This window comes from Lynx rufus, unplaced genomic scaffold (genome assembly GCF_022079265.1).
Source record: "Lynx rufus isolate CCGP_SWC_20201006 ecotype Redwood Valley unplaced genomic scaffold, mLynRuf1.p SCAF_2, whole genome shotgun sequence".
Lineage (NCBI taxonomy): Eukaryota > Metazoa > Chordata > Mammalia > Carnivora > Felidae > Lynx > Lynx rufus.
The window spans coordinates 121,337,371-121,352,639 of record NW_025814834.1 but is presented as its reverse complement, the minus strand read 5'-3'; the positions used below and the strand labels follow the sequence as shown (position 1 = coordinate 121,352,639).

At 40.5% G+C, this 15,269-nt stretch overlaps 1 protein-coding gene across 1 annotated transcript in view; it reads right to left on the bottom strand.

Annotated features, from left to right (window-relative positions):
* SPAG17 (sperm associated antigen 17) overlaps nucleotides 1-15,269 on the bottom strand; it is a 215,282-nt gene that overhangs the window by 125,540 nt on the left and 74,473 nt on the right. The window contains exons 5-10 of the mRNA XM_047085237.1: nucleotides 13,730-13,916; nucleotides 11,988-12,182; nucleotides 9,551-9,732; nucleotides 5,471-5,632; nucleotides 4,250-4,322; nucleotides 3,932-4,044 (exon numbers count right to left, since the gene is read on the bottom strand). Coding sequence (XP_046941193.1) covers nucleotides 3,932-4,044; nucleotides 4,250-4,322; nucleotides 5,471-5,632; nucleotides 9,551-9,732; nucleotides 11,988-12,182; nucleotides 13,730-13,916 — 912 coding nt within the window. The remainder of the gene's footprint in view (nucleotides 1-3,931; nucleotides 4,045-4,249; nucleotides 4,323-5,470; nucleotides 5,633-9,550; nucleotides 9,733-11,987; nucleotides 12,183-13,729; nucleotides 13,917-15,269) is intronic.

Below are 15,269 nucleotides of genomic sequence, written 5' to 3'. Positions count from 1 at the left end.
TTCAGACCACAACGCTACAAAACTTGAAATCAACCACAAGAAAAAATTGGGAAAGACAACAAATACTTGAAGACTAAAGAACATCCTACTAAAGAGTGAATGGGCTAAGCAAGAAATCAAAGAGGAAATTAAAAATTACATGGAAACCAATGAAAATGATAACACCACAAGCCCAAAATTTCTGGATGCAGCAAAGGTGGTCATAAGAGGGAAGTATATAGCAATCCAGGCCTTCCTAAAGAAGGAAGAAAGGTCTCAGATACACAACATAACCTTACACCTTAAAGAGCTGGAAAAACAACAGCAAATAAAACCCAAAACTAGCAGAAGACAGGAAATAATAAAGATTAGAGCAGAAATCAATGCTATCGAAATTAAAACAAAACAAACAGTATAACAGATCAAGGAAAACAGGAGCTGGTTCTTTGAAAGAATTAACAAAATTGATAAACTCTAGCCAGTATGATCAAAAAGAAAAAGGAAAGGACCCAAATAAATAAAATCGAGAATGAAAGCAGAAAGATCACAACCAACACTGCAGAAATACAAACGATAATAAGAGAATATTATGAGCAATTATATGTCAATAAATTGGGCAATCTGGAAGAAATGGAAAAATTCCTAGAAACATGTAAACCACCAAAATTGAAACAAAAAGAAATAGAAAATGTGAACAGACCCATAACCAGTAAAGAAATTGAATTAGTAATCAACAATCTCTCAAAAAACAAGAGTCCAGTGCCGGCGGGCTTTCCAGGGGAACTCTACCAAACATTTAAAGAAGAGTTAACACCTATTCTTTTGAAGTTGTTACAAAAAATAGAAATGGAAGGAAAACTTCCAAACTCATTCTATGAAGCCAGCATTACCTTGATTCCAAAACCAGACAACGACCCCACTAAATAGGAGAACTATAGACCAATTTCCCTGATGAACGTGGATGCAAAAATCCTCAACAAGATACTAGCCAACAATACATTAAAATAATTAGTCACCATGACCAAGTGGGATTTATACCTGGGATGCAGGGCTGGATCAATATCCACAAAACAATCAATGTGAGACATCACATCAATAAAGGAAAGGACAAGAACCACATGATCCTCTCAATAGATGCAGAGAAAGCATTTGACAAAATATAGCATCCTTTCTTGATAAAAACCCTCAAGAAAGTAGGGATAGAAGGATCATACCTCAAGATCATAAAAGCCATATATGAAAGACCCAACACTAAAATCATGTTCAATGGGGAAAAACTGAGAGCTTTCCCCCTAAGGTCGGGAGCACGACAGGGATGTCCACTTTCACCACTGTTATCCAACATAGTATTGGAAGTCCTAGCGTCAGCAATCAAAGGAATAAAAGCATCCAAATCAGCAAGGTCAAACTTACACTCTTTGCAGATGACATGATATTCTATAGGGAAAACCCAAAAGATTCCACCAAAAAACTGCTAGAACTGATCCATGAATTCAGCAAAGTTGCAGGATATAAAACCAATGCAGAGAAATCAGTTGCATTTCTATACACCAATTATGAAGCAACAAAAAGAGAAGTCAAGGAATCTATCCCATTTACAATTGCAGCCAAACCCATAAAATATCTAGGAATAAACTTAACCAAAGAGTTGAAAAATCTATTCACAGAAAACTATAGAAAGCTTATGAAAGAAATTAAAGAAGACACACAAAAAAATGGAAAAATATTCCATGCTCACGGATTGGAAGAACAAATATTGTTAAAATGTCAATACTACCCAAAGCAATCTACATATTCAATGCTATCCCAATCAAAATAACACCAGCATTCTTTACAGAGTTGGAACAATCCTAAAATTTGTATGGAACCAGAAAAGACCCCGAATAGTCAAATCAATCCTGAAAAAGAAAACCAAAGCTGGAGGCATCACAATCCTGGACTTCAAGATGCACTACAAAGCTGTAATCATCAAGACAGTATGGTTCTGGCACAAAAAAACAGACTCTTAGATCAATGGGACACAATAGAGAACCCAGAAGTGGAGCCACAAACGTATGGCCAACTAATCTTTGACGAAGCAGGAAAGAATATCCAATTGAATAAAGACAGTCTCTTCAGCAAATCGTGCTGGGAAAACTGGACAGTGACATGCAGAAAAGTGAACCTGGACCACTTTCTTATACCATACACAGGAAATAAACTCAAAATGGATGAAAGATCTAAATGTAAGATAGGAAGCCAGCAAAATCCTAGAGGCAGGCAAACACCCCTTTGTCCTTGGCTGCAGCAACTTCTTACTCAACATGTCTCTGGAGGCAAGGGAAACAAAAGCAAAAATGAACTATTGGGGCCTCATCAAGATAAAAACCTTCTGCACAGTAAAGGAAACAATCAGCAAAACTTGAAGGCAACCAACAGAATGGGAGAAGATATTTGTAAATGACATATCAGATAAAGGGTTAGTATCCAAAACCTATAAAGAACTTATCAAACTCAACACCCAAAAACCAAATAATCCAGTGAAGAAATGGGAAAAAGACATGAACAGACACTTTTCCAAAGAAGACATCCATATGGCTAACAGATACATGAAAAAAATTCTCAACATCACTCATCATCTGGGAAATACAAATTAAAACCACAATGAGGGGCGCCTGGGTGGCTCAGTTGGTTAAGTGTCTGACTTCAGCTCAGGTCATGATTTCATGCTTCGTGGGTTTGAGCCCTGTGTCGGGCTCTGTGCTGACAGCTCAGAGCCTGGAGCCTGCTTTAGATTCTGTGTCTCCCTCTCTCTCTGTCCCTCCCCAGCTCATGCTCTGTCTCTCTCTCAAAAATAAATAAACATTGAAAAAAAACACAATGAGATACTACCTCACACCAGTCAGAATGGCTAAAATCAACAACTCGGGCAACAACAGATATTGGCAAGGATGTGGAGAAAGAGGATCCCTTTTGCACTGCTGATGGGAAGGCAAACTGGTGCAGCTACTCTGGAAAACAGTATGGAGGTTCCTCAAAGAGTTAGAAATAAAATTACCCTACAACCCAGCAACTGCACTACTAGGTATTTACCCAAGGGATACAGGTGTGCTATTTCAAAGCGGCAGATGCACCCTAATGTTTATAGCAGTGCTATCGACAATAGCCAAAGTATGGAAAGAGCCCAAATGTCCATCGATGGATGAATGGATAAAGATATGGGATATATATATATATATATATATATATATATATATATGCATGCAATGGAGTATTACTCTGCAATCAAAAAGAATGAAATCTTGCCATTTGCAATTATGTGGATGGAACTGGAGGGTATTATGCTAGGCAAAACTGGTCAGTCCGAGAAAGACAAATATAATATGACTTCGTTCATATGTGGAATTTAAGATACAAAACAGGTGAACATAAGAGAAGGGAAGCAAAAATAATATAAAACAGGGAGGGAGATAAAACATAAGAGACTCTTAAATACAGAGAACAAACTTTGGGTTGTTGGAGGGGTTGTGAGTGAGGGGATGGGCTAAATGGGTAAGGGGCATTAAGGAAGACACTTAATCACTTGTCGGGATGAGCACTGGGTGTTATACATAGGGGATGAGTCACTGGAACCTATTCCTGAAATCATTATTGCACTATACGCTAACTAACTTGGATGTAAATTTAAAAATAAATTTAAAAGTGACAGAAGACACAGATAGTTTCAAGGCCATGTCTGCTGAAACTTCAGGGAATGTTATATAAATTGTTCCAGAATATTGCAAAAGAAAGGATATTAAAACAGATGGTCAAAGCAAACTTTAGTTTTATCTAAAATGTTCTAATCTTTATAAAGGAGAATGCACTCAGGTATTATGTGTGTAGTTTTAAAATAGTTAAAACCCCAAAGAGAGTTGAAGTGACTGACAAGGTGACCCACCTGGGAAAAAAGCCTCGGCGTATACCCACCTACCTGTTCCAGCATACAGTGCAGTATCAGGGGCACAGAAATGAATTCTTCTGGAATTGGATTCAGCAAGTCATTGTAATATCTCATGTCTACTTCAGTTGTGAAGACGGAAGCTTCTGTAAAATATACAATATGTCATTGCTCGCTTAAGATGTGTTCTCCATTTCTTCCATCAAAATTTGATCCATAAATTCAAACTATGACCATGCACTAATAAATGCAGGATGTGTAGGTGGAGGGATGTCTGAAGGCAATATGGAGGCTAGTCAGTATTCCTTAAAGCCCCAGCTCACAATGTTGGTTTTCAGGTTTCATACATGCCTGATGGCGGGGCTTGGGGTTCCTCATACTGTGCTTTCTTCTTGCCAGGGGTTGGAGCAACAGGTTGTGGAGCCTAAAAGAAGTATTCAAAAGAAATGACTGAGGTATCCAGCTGAGAGATTCTTTCATCAAATGCTGGCGTGATGGGGTCTGACGGGATTCTGAGATTGTATATTTACGTTCACACCACAAAACCATTGGCTAATATTAGGATCAAATGAAAGGGTTTTGTCTGAGGGAGGGAAGAAGTTAATGGTTAATGGACATTTTTCAATTTTCCCTAACAGAGCCCAATGAGCAATTGCCAGGAAAGGGATGGGGAGACAGGGCACTGGTCCCTGGGTGACTCAGAATCATGCCACCCTCCCTTTTAAACTCCGTCAGTGGTCCCCCATAACTTTCAGGGTACAACCCAAACTCTCTAACTCAGCACCAGAGGGCATCCTCCTCCTGTCTCTTTAGTAGGAGTTCGTGTTGTTCTCCATTTTGCACATACCACCTGGGAGCACCTACCAGGTAGTATGGTGGTCCTGGCTTGTGACCTACCCTGTGGTCCTGGCTTGTGAGCTAATACTTCTTTCCTTTGGCCCTATATGTGTGTACATCTTTGCCCCTTTCTTGAGAATACCTTTCTGTCCCTTCCCCCATCAGGCTTTCCTGTAGACAGTTCATACGCAGCCTTCACCCACATCACTTACCCTGCTGGGTGAGGCTTTCCCGACTCCTCCCTCTCCCCTTGCTGCTCCTCTCAAGATCAGATTGGGTGCCATGTTTTAGTGTTTCTACCGCAGCCCGAGCTGTTCTCACAGCACTCATCATGCTCTGTTGAAACCACTGTTAACGTGACTGCCATCCTCCTTAAAAGTCAACCTCAATGAGGAGGACAGGGGATGAGTCTTGGTCATTATTTTAGGTGCTAAATAAACAATGTGATTAACTTATCAATATCCCTCTTTGTTTCAGGTGTTAATTATTGTGCCAGGGGCTAAAAGTGAGTGCAGGTAGTTAGGGAGCTTCATAAAGTCCTGACCACATAGGTGTCCTTTAGACTGTGTTTGGGGAGCTCTCCTTGTTCCCACTCTTACCTCTTAAATCCCAGAAGGCCGTATTTCCTTCCTACAAGTATTTATGCAATTTTTCCTTCATACGTTTTACAAATGTGACAATTAAGTTGTTCAGTTCATCATTCAGCCCGCTGAAGACATTCCAGGATGTGCCTACCTCAGTAACTGACATGGCTTCCAAGAGAGGTTTCTCACTAACCACTTGTGGAATATTTATAAGCTGCATGCTTTCCAAATAGTGTTGGTGTTGCCTCTTCCAATCCAGGGTGTCATACATCAAACAGGCAACATTTTCAAAAATTTCAGTACCCAATTCCAGCTACAGGTGAGAGAATTAATGATAGTTAATTATTAGCTTTATGTTGTTGGAACCGATGTATGGTTTGTTTCTCTCTTAACAACTAAACCAAGCACATCCCCAAACCACTGAATACCAGCCATGGTGAGTAAGTCTTTATTTGTTGAACCCTTCTTGTCCGTCTTGTTCACCATAATGTGGAATGTTCCCTTTGGAGGGCCTTATGTCTAATACTGTAAGAATCTAATTAATGCTTCAACTAAGTGAAAAACACCCTGTTCATCAGTTTCTGTGACATGGCCCATTCTCTGATGTCTTAGTTTCCAAAACACCATATTGGATAGGTAACTTCAATATCTGTTCTGTGCTACCATCAGGGGGAAAAAACCCTAAGAAATAGATAGTCCACAGTTTCTGTATATAATACCCATAAGTTTTGTTATTTAGAAAGCAAGCACGCAAGTAGTAGATCAGATACCCCTATTACCTGGGCTTTCATTTCCAGAACTGGAAAAGCACTGTTATCACTAGGTGTGCCTACCTGAAAACAAAGAAGAATTAAGTGGGCTCATCTTAGCTCTGAGTTACAGAGGTAAGGTAGAATGAGATAACTCCTTGGGGGGCTAGTGAATCACAGTCTGGCGGGAGTCCAGAGAAGTGCTGAGTTCTGCCCATCTTCAAGGCAGAGTTGCCAGTCTGGGATTCACATGCCTACTGTATGACTGAACATTCTTCAGTTAAGCTTCAACATGCTACTCTCTGCCTAAATTCTGGCACAGAAACACAGTTTTTGCTTGTGTTTATAAGAAATATGGTAAGACTTCTGCCTGATGATCCCTTACCTTAACTAGCTAATTCATTTTTAAATAAAACAGCAAATCGCATGCTAAAAGCCAGAAAATTATGTCAGCAACCCAGGTCTTAACTTGAGATGTTGCAGATGTCTTACGTGAGCAGTTAGCACTTCTTGATGGGCATTTATTTGATGTAAAGCTTTCGTTACCTTGGTTCAGCAGAAATATAGCCGACTTGTTTGCAGACAAAGGTACTAATGGTTTCCTTCTTCCAGAGAGGAAGAAGACTCGTTGGCTGGCTTCTGCTTTGGATATGAGGCCATTACCAACTTACACATATAGCTGAGTGTGTGACATCATGTGTCCATACCATGTATTTAGTCTATTTCTATGAGAAGTAGATTTATTACTCTTGGGTTTCTCAGGTGATCCAAACTTTAATGTGAACATTGTCCTTCGATATGAAATCTTTCTTTTTGAACCCAAGTCCATTACCAAACCATTTTCAAGGCTCTCTTTCTCTATCATCCTCAATACTGGGTCATTCAGCCCATACAAATGGTACCTTATAAAGGCATGTTTGGACTCTAAAAAAACTACTGCAATTGGACCCAGACCACAGCTCTGGCATGAAGAAGATATTCAATAAATACTTGCAAACTGATTGATAGGAGATCAGTGTGTCCAGCTGGGCACCCTAGCCATAAGTGGCTCCCTAGACAACCGAATATTTTCATTCCTGACTGTTCCTTTCAAGGCCTGACTAGACATCCTCAGTGTTAACCTTCTAGTTCTGAGGTCAGGAATGTTCTAGTATTTCAACTAAGATGATACTATTTTTTTTTAACATAAAAATTTCTGAACTTTAATTGCCATTTAAATTCTTCTACTCTATGTTTTAAAGAAGTAAAATAGTCTGTTCATTTTCTTTAAAAATGGAGGGATTAAAATCTTCTAATGAACAGAAAATTGTGGACACTGGAGGAGGAAGCAGGGTTCTGGGTCTTTTGAAGCTGTGATTAGGTGCCTTGGTGTTTACATCTATGTGCTGAAGATCAATGGAATGTACTCTACCTTGTGTTCAGTACATTTCAGCTCTTCTCAGTCTATGCCTGGAGGGTGAGGAAATCACAAAGAAGAAAGCCCTAACTAGAGCAAGAGTGAAAGACACGTGGTCTGAGGCTGCCTTGGAAGATGCTTTTTACTGCCTCCTCTGAATTATGGCTCAGGAATTATATCTCCTACACCTGATTGAACCAAAAATGTATGCAAGTTCTTGAGAGGTTATGCAGCCAGGATGTGGCCCAGATGACAGGAAGATTATTTCTCCAACATAAATTTGTAGATGTGGGTTTTTGTTAGGCATAGATTTTATGTTCTTAGGAGAAGAAAAGGTCTATTGGAGAGAGAGAGTAGGAAGCTGGCTTTGAGGTGGGGTTTCATGGATATCTAGAGACATAGCTTCTTCCCCAAACATATCTCATACTTGTTGGGTATAATCCAGAATTCCCATAAAATAGGAGGGGATGATCATAGTATTACATTACTTGGATGCCAACATCTCCAGGGTAGAGAAGCATATTGACCAAATTTGGCATGAAACAGTACAGGACAGAGGGCAGTGGATTCTTTTCTGAACTCAGGTTTAGGAGGCAGAAAAGTGAAAGACAAAACAGGAAAGATGGAAATGTCTAGATGAAGGGGTGGAAAGAGGCCACACCAAGGGAGTTCGTAGCAACCAGTTTAGCTTAGAACAACTCTGCCTTCAGCCACAGATTCTCTCTAAGGTCAGCTTCATCTCCATATATAGGTCAAGGCTAATATTTATTCTTACAATTGGCAAAGTCTCAGACTTCTGTGTTCTATTTCTACAATTATGACATTTCCTGCTTTATGTTGACAGTCTTAATCACTCAAGCTGATCTACGCATTGTTACTTATTCCAATCTTGTCCACCCTTCAAAGTGCAGATGTGGGCCTCCCTCCTCAGTGTTTTTTCTTACCATGTGCACATCCATGTCAAGACACTACAGTCAGGGACTCTCACAGTGAGAGATGTTTATGCTCCAACCCATGACCATGGGCAGCCTATCCTTTGACTCGGAAACTGTTCCAGGCTTCAATATTACTCTCCTTTTATACAGTTTTCTTTTTGTTAACTATCCATACTCACTGTGCACAGACACCCACAGACCCCCTGTATCCTGCTTTGCCCAGCTCCCTTTAGAGCACTCACCTGGTGTGATCACTCCCCAGGATTCTGCTTTCCCTAAGAATTCAGCTCCCTTGATGCTGAAATATATCACCTTGCAGGGAATTCAGCACTTCTGGGCCCCTGTTTGTGGGAACAGGGGGTCGGCCAGAAAGAGACTGGAGAAGTTTTCTGTGATAGGGATGCTTGGATATCTTCCATAACATCCGTGAGAAGTAGTCACTCAACCTTCTTTTTTAAAAAAAAAAAAAAAACCCTCGTGTATCTAGCCTTTGCTATTACTTTCTGATACACCCCATTTCTTCTTTTTGTAAATTAATCAGAAACTTAGAGTATATTTCACCTAGCCGAGCACTTGAACACGGCTTCTCTTTTTCATGGTTTTGGTCATGCCTCTGCAAGATCCTCAGTAGCAGGGGCCAGTAAATGCTTTCGGAAAATACTTGTTAATTGTTGGGGTGGGTCCAAGTTATCCCATTAGGATAGACCCTGTTGGCCAAATATATTGAAAATTCACTTTTGGCAATAAAATTAAGGGCCTAGAAGAGCAATGTTTGGAACTGACATATGAAAAAAAGAAAGATAATGTAATTTGAAAAAAACTGTAAAATTTACCATTTTCACAATTAACACACGATATATTGAGACTCTACTGCCAAGAACACTGTTAAAAGTACGAGACAAAGTCACATGCCACCAAATAAAAGAATTACCTTCCTTCATCTCTGTCTCCATCTTATTCTTTGCCATTAATCCATACACTAAAAGCTAAAGACCCAGGCTATAACCATCACTGGGCATTCAGTGGAGTCTATCCCAAAGCCATGTGCATAGTCAATTCACAGTGAATGTCGGTGGAATGAGTGGATGTGATGAATGGAACCACACTACCACATGGCTGAACCATTCACTCTCACTAATGCGTGTACTAACCATCATCTCGCTGTCTGCCCAGTCAGAAGGAAAGTCATCTGCCTTGACCACGTACTCCAGTCGAGCAACATCAAAGAGATTTGTTTCAGGTTTCTCATTATTCAGGATTGGTTCCAGGTATTTCCAGAAAATGTCAAGTTCTTTTATGGCATTCTCTTTCTTCAGTTTTTCAGCCTTTATGTCTAATCATAGCAACATGTTAACACAACAAGATGAGAATGTTGAATTTTTTCCCACTTTAAGTGGACATGGTGGGTGACATGCATTGAAAGGTGTCTGTGCAGTATCAGAAAAGGCAAATAAACAAACATAATTTTGAGAAGCTTTTGGACTTGGATTATAGAGTTATGAAATCAGAGGATTTCACTTCTGAAATTGATATTAAACCCGAGCTCATCCCACCCCTTCATTTGACACTTGAGGCCCAGAAACCTTACGGTAAGGTCACACATTTGTGGAGCTAAATATGCTCGAGATATCCATCACCCTTAGATCTCATCTGTGTAGGAGCAGTTTTTCTGCCAAATCACTGTTTGACCATCTTAGTGTGTTTGTTTCATAATGGGTTAGAAAAGCTGGCGATCCAATTCTTCCTCCCACATGGCTAAAAACAGACCATGTCAATGATTGATGCTTCAGGTAACTTTTGGTCACATTCAAATAGCTAGAGCCTTCTCTGAGCATTTGTGCTCTGGCTGTAAAATAATGACTGATTCCCATAAAGTTACACATGACATTTTGCCTATAATATTTATGTTTATTACACCTATAACTAAATGGGTTCTACTACTAAGATGTTATTCTACTATAAAGTCTATTTTTCTGTGATTATATTTCTATATATTAATTTTTTTTTTGTAGAGAGGCTACAGACTTATGGGACATTTTCTCACTGGCTTCAATAATAAGTTATTTAATGTTACAACTATGCTTTCAGACAGGAGTATCTGGGTTTGAATCTCACCTCTTTTCCTTAATAGCTGCCTCAAGGCTGAGAGTCCTTTTGGTAAAATGGAAATACAGATCCTACTTGACATATGATGAGGATGGGGTTGTATCCCAACAAACACATCATACATTGAAAATTTGAAAGTGCATATAATACACATCATAGCTTAGCTTGGCCTACCTTAAACATACTCAGAACACTTACATTAGCCCTACAGTTGGGCAACATCATCTAACACAAAGCCTATTTTGTAATAGAGTGTTGCAAATCTCACGTAATTTATCGAATACTGTACTGAAAGTGAGAAACAGAATGGCTGTGTGGGACAGAATGATCGTCGGCGTATCGGTAGTTTTCCCTCGTGATTACGTGGATGACCGGGAGCTGCCACCATCCGGAATCACAAAAGAGGATCATACAGCATGTTGTTAGCCCAGGAAAAAAAAAATCAAAATTCCAACTTCAAGGTGAGGTTTCTTCTGAATGCAAATCTCTTTCACACCATCGTAAAGTTGAAAATTTGTTAAGTCCAACCATTGTGAGTTGGGGACCGGCCGTAATAAAACATGCTTCTGAGGGTGGTTGTAGCAACTATAGAAATCGATGCACTTAAAGCCCTTAGCACTGAGTCCTGTCCCGAGGCATCTGCCCAATAAATGGTGACTCTTATTATCATCAGTGGTAGAAATTTCTCATGTGGAACAGCAGAATTTCAAAACATAGTGTTCTAGAAATTGGGATGTGGTTTTACAACATATATAATATATAATATATCTGTAACCCCTATACAGATTACAAAATGCTGTGCAAATGGTATTATTAGTAAATAACAATAAAAGCAACAGAAGGTGGCAGAAACTCTTGGACTTTCAGGTCACGCAGGCTTACACAGAATCCCTGTTCTATCGCTAAAGGGTCCAGTGACTTTCAGTTCCCTTCCCACAGCGCCATTCTGGCACGACTCCCTTGGATGAAGGTCCCATGACTCCAAATGTGTGAATGGCAGTGTGGTAGGGCCTTCACTCTATAGCTTCATAGTCTAAGTCTTGGAAGATAGAGTGCCCTCTCTGATTTATCACAATAAGCCAGAAGCAAACCACACCAAGAATCCAAAGCTATGACCTCCCGTGGGCCATGTCGTGACTGTGGCTTCTGGAAGAACCCATTAGCTACAGTCGATCTTTTCTAGCCCACACTTCAGGTGAAAGTTCTAGATGAACTGTCCCTGAGAAAGGTAGTCAGATAACCAAGTCTTCCGACCCACAGTCCGTGTTCTCTGTGGCTACACAGGGATATAAGCAGAATATAATCTTAATTTGTAAAATTTACAGCACCTGACTAGCATAAACAGCGAATCAGAGCCTTAAAAGGGTTTAACAATGAATGTATTATTGCATGACTTTTTTTTTGGACAGAAAAATCTATTTGTACTTTACAGACAGTGGGTGATACTGAAAGATTCAGCGGGTTGTGTAGCAGACTGCATACCTTCTGGCTGAAGAAGAACTTCCTGCTGCTGGCTAACTGTTGCCAGGTGTGTCTGCAGAGGCTCATAATTCTCTGAAGATATTTTAATCACGCTGCTTATGGGAATGCCAAGCTCAGTCATAATCGCTAATAGCTGAGGATTGTTGAAGCCCACGACTATAATGTAATGTTGGGCACCATCATCTGGCTCATCGTCTGTTCAAAATACCATAAAAAAGAGCAGCCGTCATTTTAAAAGAGAACAGGTTGCACTCAGCCAGTTCAATGGCTACATACATTATGCATGCGTTTATAATACCTCCGGCTTGCCAAAAACAGTCCAGTTGGCCGGAATGCAGTCATGTTGACTGGTTTTCATTATTACCCTTCCAGTGAAAAGGCTGTGGCCATTTTACAAAATATTAAATCACTTTTGTAAATGAGATAGAGTCATAATAGAAGGACAAACATACGTGGGGCCTGTGGTCATGGAAAATGTGTGCTCGGGTTTTTGTAAAAAGAAAAGGTTCAGGCTGTGGGCTGTAATTTGGGGGGGGGGGTTCAACCTCTTTTGAGCAACATCTGGCTTTACTCCTGAATTACGAGTGGCTGCAGCTTTGTGGTATTTTATAAGCAGAGGTGTTTACAGGAGAGGGAAATATCGAATATGGACATGCCCCCTACCAAAGTATTCTGTGTATTTATGTCAATAGGTGTGAATGCTGAGTATGGGTTACGTAGCAATTATATACTTATTGCATTAAATTTTTAAAATATATATTGTGTACCTTCCTAAATTTCCCCCCTCTGCTTAGCCCTCATTACACTGTTTTTATTAATGTTAAAATATGAGTTTATCCTTGACTGTGAGATTCTGAGGGGTAAAAATAATTGTTGTACTTTAATATTCATGCTAGATGGTATGTGAAAACATTAAATCCCACAATAGCCCATGAAGATAAATTTACAAATAATGCAGCATGCACAAACTTTTCATTTTTAAGCAATAATTTTTCTCCTATCACTAAACGAATCAGTGTTGATATTATCTACCGAATCCATAATATCATAGCTTCTAGGTCTAGTGGATTTAGAGCAGAGATACGCCAGGAGAGGCAAATTGATAAAGGACGTGAAGGCCTGCCACCTCGTTTGAATGCAATGCAAATAATAACAGGAAGCTCCATCTGGGTTCAAGTGATGGTGGCAATGAATTACTCATAGGCTGCACGGGTCAAACCAGCTTTATATCAATAATCAAAAATGAAAGGAAATTCTAGTTGCCCTAAGAGAAACTAATAGCAGGAGAAGCTGAGGTCAGGTCAGGAAACTGTGTGCTCTGTGTGAGTCCCAGATTCACTGGTCTGACTTTATCGCCACCGTATTTCACTCATTACAACACTTTCTAGTTTGTTAGCCCAGTCACTTTCTAGTTTGTCTCATAATTATGTCTGACTTTTTAAAATGCCCCCAACAAGGTAGGAAGCTATTTGGTGGTAGCACACTCAGCTCGTGACTTCCTATTCGCATTATGACAATGTTGCCCACAGCAACAAGACCTGAGCTAAATAAATATTTGCTGAAAACACAAATGAACTGCTACAGAGCAATATTTTTCAATTAGGGTATCATGGGTAGTATGTGATTTGTGGTTTCATAAAGAGTGAAAGATTAAGCATCGTTATTGGAATGCTTTCTCAAGCTAATTTGTAGATTGGAAGGCAGGAAGGGAAAGGTAGCCCACAGGAGGGCATGTCACCTACCAATGTAAGGTTTAGCGTCATCGTCTTCCCCTCTCCGTTTTAGCTGTGTGGTCTTCTTCACTGCTGTGTTCGCCTCAGGAGGATCCTTTCCCTTCCCTTTGGCAACCTTGGCACTTGAGGACTTCTTCTCCTTGGGAGATTTTGCTTTCCCTTTATCCTTTTCTATCTTGAAACGATCTTCCATTACCTGGAAAAAGAGAATACTTTTTCTCCAAATCATATGGTGTGCAAGCAATGGCTTTTCTACGGTTGGGTTTATTTCATTCAATTGCTTGTTTACTCATTTACTTTTCATGTATTCATTCTTGAAGCAGGATAGTGGCAATCCCAGGTTGGGCCTAGGTTGGGATAAAGCACATCTCCTATGAGGACTGAGGGGTGGGTGCCAGGAGACTGTTTACACAAATGGTCTTCTAGAAGAGAATTCATCCTAAGGGAGAGTCAAGCATGGGCATATAAACTACCACAGTTGTCGGGGGTAAGGCGAGTGGGGGATTCAGAGTACCTCATGATGGCAGTACCTTAGGTTTATCTTGCAGCCTAACCCTGGGGAGTCTCTGTCTGAGTCTTAGAGAGAGGTTGTTTGCTCATTAAAAATAAAACAAAACACGGGGTGCCTAGCGTCTCAGTCAGTTAAGCATCCGGCTTCGGCTCAGGTCATGATCTCACTGTCCGTGGGTTCGCGCCCCAAGTCGGGCTCCGTGCTGACAGTTCAGAGCTGGGAGCCTGCTTCGGATTCTGTGTCTCCCTCTCTTTCTGCCCCTCCCCTGTTTGTGTTCTGTCTCTCTCTGTCTCTCTTATGACTCTCTCTGGGTCATAAGGTGGCCATACGGAAGATCCAGAATATGCTTCTATTGCTTGTTTTCCCCATAATCAACACAATTGGAAACAAAAGAAAATTATTGTAGCAGCATCTGGGCTCTGTATTTTCCTGAGGTTATGAAATCAAATTTGAAAAACTCCATTCTAAAACATTAGAGACAGAAGATACGTTGTTTCGGCGTCCGGCTAACAGAATGTAACACAGAAGGGGAGAGAAGCATTTCTCTACTCCATGTGTCTTCTGGATGTCGAGGGCTCCAGAGAACAGTGTAGCTTTGGCACCAAGAAGAAGCGTCAGAGGTACCTATGGATTCTCCATGCAGGCCTGGGTCCTATAGCTCTACTGGTAGGGAAACTCCCCCTCCTCCGCAGCAGAGGGAAGCATCAGGAAAGGCTGTAGATGTCACTACTAGCCTTGGGTGGAGGCAGCCAGGAGTGCACAAGGTAAGGTGCAGAGGTCTGAAAAGCCCCAGCATTTCATTCTGCACCAGATATAAACTGGTGCATAAAATATGGCGGGGCTTGTCCCCTTGAGCTCCTAGTCTACTGGGGTAGAAAGAGGAAAAAAGCACATACAAAAAAAGGTAAAAATATAACAACAAAGTTCCATGACTTTTATGAAGGATAAAACCCAATGTAGTCATAGGCACGCAGTTGGGGAAACCTTTAAGTGGGTGACGGAGGACCTTTCTGAGGAGGTGACATTTGAATGAAGACC